Source organism: Alosa pseudoharengus, unplaced genomic scaffold, assembly GCF_046254945.1.
Source record: "Alosa pseudoharengus isolate Yale_2024_CS ecotype anadromous, Long Island Sound unplaced genomic scaffold, YU_APseudo_1.1 YU_APseudo_1.1_scf_2, whole genome shotgun sequence".
Taxonomy (NCBI): Eukaryota; Metazoa; Chordata; class Actinopteri; order Clupeiformes; family Clupeidae; genus Alosa; species Alosa pseudoharengus.
In genome coordinates, this window is record NW_027468663.1 from 21521937 (window position 1) to 21528318 (window position 6382).

Consider the following 6382-nt stretch of genomic DNA (forward strand, 5'->3'; position numbering starts at 1 on the left):
TTTGCATCCTTGTCCTCCCTCTCTCTCAGAAGGCTGCATCCTTTAGCAACTGGGCCCTGATTGAATCCCTCAGAATGATTATGTGTGCACTTTAACACATTTACACACACACACACACACAGACGCTTTCACTGATAAGCTTACCAATCTCAGCATATTTTGGGCTTAAGAAGCTGACCAATTAATGTTAAAAAGAGCTTGTCCTCAGGGATCAGTTGCACGGTCACGTGCCCCAGCGTCAGTTTTGCTGATTCACTCCCTCTAAATTAGCTTCCCCTCAGAACTCAGCAGCCTGTGACCCGTTCACACTTTCCCAGGACTGAATCATTTGTTCGTGACTGTACTTAGCAAAGAGAAGAACGGCTTTCATCACCCCAGGCCGCTCCTAGAATTGTAATGGCTTTAGTGCCTGCATTTTTACTTAAAGTAATGCACTTTAGTTATGCAGAGTATATACTGTACAATACAAAGATGTACACAGTAATGAATCCAGATTGGCTGACTGCTTGTTTCATGGGTCCATCTCAGAACTAATGAACTGTGAGGAGTTACATGCAATCCTACACCTGGTGCTACAAGCTGGAAATATCATGAATGCTGTAAGTAGCTACTGTGATCCCCGTCTCTTCCTCGCTTTCTTTCTTTCTTTCTTTCTTTCTTTCTTTCTCACTCCTTCTCTCTCACTCTCTTTCTCTCTCTCTCTTGATTTTTCTCTGCCTGTTCATTTCCTGTGTCTCTCGTCCGCCCTGTTCTCCCTCCATGTTTGCTTCTTGCCTTCTAGTTGCTCCATCCCTCTTAGACTGATGTAATCTCTGGAGAGTGCTAAAGGGTTTTATGGTGCTGTGTGCTGTCGTTCACTGCAGGGCGGGTATGCAGGCAATGCTGTCGGCTTCAAGCTCTCTTCTTTGCTGTCTCTGGCTGACACAAAGGCCAACAAGCCAGGCATGAACCTGCTGCACTTTGTTGCTCTGGTGAGTAAGATGTAGATGAAACACACACACACACACATACAGTACACACACACACACACACGCACACACACACGCACGCGCACACACACACACACACACACACACACACACCTCAACTCAAGTGGAAACCTGAGTCATTATCTGTTTAACAGTAGTAAAACCTTTAGGGCTGTATTTTGGGCACCTGCGCATGGCGTAAAGTTCGTTATTCACCCGCGCGAAGTTTAATTCGGTATTTTGCACGTTTATTTTTTAAACATTGCGCCCAGGGGTGTGGCAATTAACAACCTAAGGAGGGGACTAGCGCGTTGTCTAAAAATCGCTAGCATACACCACCTAAACCTGGTCAGAAGTCAATGGCGAGTTGTTCACATGCTATTTTAAGAGCGCATGTCAACAGTCATATTGGCAGGTGCACGCACCATCCTTCTATCATTCATGAACGCACACCAGCGCACGTCCATGCAAAGCATTACAAATTGCATGATTACAAACATAATTAGAATAAAGATATTACGAAATACTGTACATCTCATGATGAGTAGTTATTCACCATCATTTGCAAATTGGTAATGACGGTTAAAAGTGATTAGGGGTGAGGCGAGAGACACGTATGGAGCACAGCTGAAGACGCACTGTCACGAGATATAAGCAACTCCTCTGCAGGATAAATGTTGTTTTATTCAGTCATTTGAGCAACATTAGGGTAAGTGTTGCTTTTTCCAGACTATGTTTTCGATGGTAACCCATTGTCAGTCAATAGTGAAAGTAACTGCATATAACTGTCTTGTCGTTGACTGACTCCTTGGTGAAGTTAGTTTCACTTTGCCAATGAGTTCAAATAATAGACGAGTGCAAATGCGTGAAGGCTATGCTAGGTTTTAGTAAAGCATGGTTTAAGAATGACTATTTCATACGGTCTCGCAAGCAGCCTCCTTCAAATGCGCCGTTGAATGCCAAAATACCGATGCATTTATTTGACATATCGCGCTTTGCGCCGTTAAAGGGAATGCCAGATGTCATTCTCATTGGTTTAAATTATGTTACGCCCCAAACACACCCATATGACTGATTAAAAAACCTAGGAACACCTTGTTGCGCCATGCGCTCCACGTTTGATAACGAAACCCCTCCCAATGTGAACTGGACATCCTACTAAATTTGAATAGACTTTTGACGAGTGACGATGCACTTTAGAATGTCATGATAGGGCCCTTAAAGTTGCACATTTGAGATAGTCTAAGTGATAAAAATCTCCTCTTTTACACACAGGAAGCACAGAAGAAAGATGAAGAACTGCTGAAGTTTCCAGAGAAACTGCAACATGTTCAAAGTGCTGTCAGGTACACATTTTTGTCACCAATGTGCCCCTTCATCTGTGTGCCCTCAAGACATGAGCAGTGATAATAAGGACATGACAGTTAAATGTTGTTGTTATGAAGCACACATAGCTGAGATATTTTAATTTATAAAGTGCACATTTATCCTGAGGAACTTTTGCAAATCTCTTTCATACATACTATCTGCATTCAGACCTACCAGAGGTTCTGCGGATGTTAAACAGTTGGGCCGTATATCTGATATATACATAAACGGACATTTGGAAGTCCGAACTTAGCCGGCTGTTCTACTGCTCCCCTCCTAGTATTTCCGACGGACATTATGTAAATGAGCTTGTGTCTGAACAAAGCGAAGAACATGCGGAGATTCTGTTCATGTGCTTGTTCAACCATATTCAACCTGGTCAACCACACGGAGATTCTGTTCATGTGTCTTTCACACATATGTCAGCATAGGTTAGCATCTTATCTGAATCACCATGAAGGGTCGGACCTCCGGTTGACAAAGCTCCGCATATACTCCGGAGGTTATAACTGAAAGCAGCTACTAAACAAAATTCACTTCAGTCTCCAGGTTTCTTGAACCACTGCTTTTCAGAACCACTGCTTGTCCTCATCTTTCCCATGGCGAGAGCTATTCCAACCCAGCTGATAGTGCCATGGTATCTGCTTCCTTGACTTCACAGGATTTCTGTAGAGAACATTGAGACAGAGTTTTCTTCACTCTATGTCAAGACACGCTCCCTGGAGGAAAAGATCCAGAATGAACCAGAACTTCTGCTGCAACTGGAGCCCTTTTTACAGGTTATTTCCTGTGTTGTTATGTGCTGCTGAGGAGTTTATTCAGTCCCATTCCTAAAACTATAATACATCAAATAGTTCATAGTGCTTGGCATTGTTTATTTGTGAGTCAGAAGCTTATCTACCCCATTTCACCTTGTATCAGAACTCAACAAGTACGCTGCAGGACCTTAAAAGACGCAGGCTGGACCTCCGTAAAGAGGGCAATGCACTCATTGACTTCTTTTGTGAAGACAAAGACAGCTTTAAGCTTGATGAATGTTTTAGGACCTTCCAGGATTTCTGTCTGAAGTTCAAAAAAGCGGTTAAGGTATGTAATGTTTTTTTTATTTAAAATGTCCCAGATGTTTGTATACTTTAGTGCAGCTCCACGTGCCGTACACTGACCCTTTTCTCCTCCCTCAGGATAACTCTGACCGGGAGCTGAAGGAGATGGCCAGGCAGCGGCGGCTTCGGGAGCTGGAGGAGCGACGGTTCGCCTGGACGGCCAACGCCGCAGGAGCGCAGTCCAGCAGCGGGGGCTTCGGCCGCAGCAGCAGCGAGACCGACGTGGACACCCTCACCAAAGAGGGCCTCCTGGACTTCCTGCTCCAGTCTCGGCCACACAGCCCCCACAGCCCCCTGGGACGCTCGGCCAGCGCCCGCCGCTACCGACACCCCGGCTCCGCCGACCGCAACCTCCGCGCTTACCTGGAGCTGTTCTCTGGCACGAGCCCCAACGTTAGCGACTATGCCAAGTTCAACAGCCTGCCACGCTCCAGCCGAGCTCATGAGCGCAGGACAATGGCCTGGCTAGCCAATCAGGACGACAATCGTGAGCTTGAGCCCCACAGCCATCTGCTCCAAGAGAGGCAGGTCACTTCTCCAGAGACAGAGCCCATTAGCCCACTGGCGAGGTACTCAACGGAATACAGTGCAAAAGATCATCCCTATGACAACAATCACAACCAGTACACCAGCCTCTCTGAAGGCGGCCTCCCCGCTCATAACATCAATGTTTTTCAGAAGAATTCTGGGCAGAATTTGGGACGCATAAATGTCAGTGTGGAGAGGCACAGGCTGGTGGCTGGCCCCCAGCCATTTGACGTGTCTTGCCCCAACAAAAAAAATAACCAGCAGATGAACAATTACAAGGACATACTAGTCACCAATCTGGAGGAGGTGGTGAGGAACGTGCCCAAGAGCCTTGTCCTAGACACCCCTCCGTCCAGTAAGAGCTCGGATGACGCACCGAAGCCTGAAGCCGGGTGGCAGAGCAAAACCTCCTTTCTGCAGCCGGAGGAGGAAGACGACAGTACTGTGTCCTCCACAACGTGTGACACACCCCTCCCCCTGGACCCCTCCATGTCTGGGAACAAACCAGTGTACCATGGTCTGGACTGCACTGAGACGGACTGCTCAGTGATGCTGGACTTCTCTGAGTTGGAAACCTCCCCGATTATACGCGAGGGGATGGGATTCGACCCCAGATCGCCGGGCAACTTCAGGTTTCCCAGAGATCCTAGCTCACTGTCCTCTAACTTGGAGTCTACATCGACCAATGACCAGTCCATGTCCACTGAAGACCCTCCTGCACCCAGATTGTGTAGCCCAGCCTCTGCGAGCCAGTCTGGCACCACTGACGAGCCTGACCCCGACAGTGTGGACACGGATGAGGGCAGGAAAGTGGACGAGAAAGCTGTGCAGACCTGCAGCCCCAAACCTGCCCACAAGACCAAGGCCTCATCCAAAGGCTCTGCAACCCAGACCCTTGGCCACGGCCGCTCTCCCAGGACGCTGACTCCCTCTGAGCACCAGACCATGCGCAAGGTGGTGCCCCTCACTAAGGCGAGCCGGTCATTCGGTGGCATAAGGAAGGCAGAGAGGCCATCGGGACACGAGGGCAGCGAACTGAGACGCCCGCACCGTGACCAGAGCACCCCAGCCAGAAGGGCCGTGGAGAGGAACCCTCGAGCGGCTCGCCACTCCAGCCTCCCGCCTGAGGACTGTGGTGGAGGGAGTACGCCGAGCGGCAGCCTCACGCGGTGGGCACGAGACCCAACCCCACGCAGGTCCGCCTTCCGCAAACCCACTGCCAAGCCCCTGAGGAATGTCCCCAAGCCAGCGCCGGAGGAAAAGATGTGCCGGTCAGCCATGAGGGCACTGGCCCAGGCTCAGGCCCAGGCTCAGGCCCAGTCCCAGGCCGTCTCAGAGGCCAGTTCTAGCCAGACTCTCCCCAGCGGCTCTAAAGGCTCTATTCCATTACCCAGCTTTGCCCGCAACACCATATCGTCCGTCTCCAGGACCAAGAAAGAGGCGTCCGCTCCGTCCAGCCCAGCAACCCCTGTCAGGAGTGCGACTCTCGGCCGGACTGGCTCTCAGAAGGTGGGGGGTGGTGTCAAGAGTGAGGCGCAGGGAGGGGCCAGTGGGTCCCAGGCGGAGGAGAACGCCCAGGGCGGCTCTTTGAGGCGTGTGCAGAGTGTGAGGGCCTCAAGTCGGAGTACCCAGCGCAGCGACACCCCGCCACCACCCGTCCGCGAGCGCTCTCGCAAGAGCAGCAACTTCTCCGAAAAGTCCTTCCAGACCTCCATATCCACCAAGACTCTCAAGCCCTCGTGGAAGTGAAATGGCTGGTCACCTGTTTTAGGCCTAACCACTGGATATTTCTTTGAGTCCCTGTGTGGTACTGTAGAACCCAGTTCCATTAGGGGAGCCACGTTATAATAACATCCATATCAGCACATCTCTGAAGGCCTTTAGCTACTGCCTTTATCGTTTTTTTCCCAAGGAGTTCATCTCATATTTCAACATACCTTATTTTCTGTAATTGAAGGTCAATTGTCTGTTACCTGTTTGGCACAGTTGATGCTGTGTTTCCAGAGATTTACCTGTATTTAGTTGTCTCATCTGTACCAACAAATATCTGTTAAATATGTATATGAACACTGTAAAATATCTGACATCAGTGGCTTGTTTACTTTGCATGGTATACTGTATAAAATTGCAAGACAAAATGCTTAGAACTGTCAAGCTAAGTTTAGCTAATCCGTGTAATGAGAAAGACTGTGTCAGAGTGACAGTACTTTTCATGTTTCACAGCTGCTAATGAGCTCTTACACTTGACATTGAGTTGGCACTATATCTTTCAGGGTTCTAACTTTTCAGGAGATGCCTTGCTACTCTTTATGTTTTGCAAATAAGTTTTCCATTTTCAGTCTATCTGTTTGTCTTTTTAAGTTGAACTACTACTGAAGGTTTGGCAGAGTGCACTATGTTTCTAGCTCCCAGATC

At 48.8% G+C, this 6382-nt stretch overlaps 1 protein-coding gene across 1 annotated transcript in view; it reads left to right on the forward strand.

Moving 5' to 3' along the window:
* The window catches only part of fhdc1 (FH2 domain containing 1), a 10911-nt gene extending 5046 nt beyond the window's left edge, over positions 1 to 5865 (forward strand). Inside the window, exons 6-11 of the mRNA XM_076293172.1 lie at positions 529 to 599; positions 864 to 971; positions 2244 to 2314; positions 2998 to 3115; positions 3258 to 3422; positions 3518 to 5865. Of these exons, the coding sequence (XP_076149287.1) occupies positions 529 to 599; positions 864 to 971; positions 2244 to 2314; positions 2998 to 3115; positions 3258 to 3422; positions 3518 to 5716 (2732 nt within the window). The 3' untranslated portion in view covers positions 5717 to 5865. The remainder of the gene's footprint in view (positions 1 to 528; positions 600 to 863; positions 972 to 2243; positions 2315 to 2997; positions 3116 to 3257; positions 3423 to 3517) is intronic.
* The last annotated feature ends 517 nt before the right edge of the window (positions 5866 to 6382 follow it).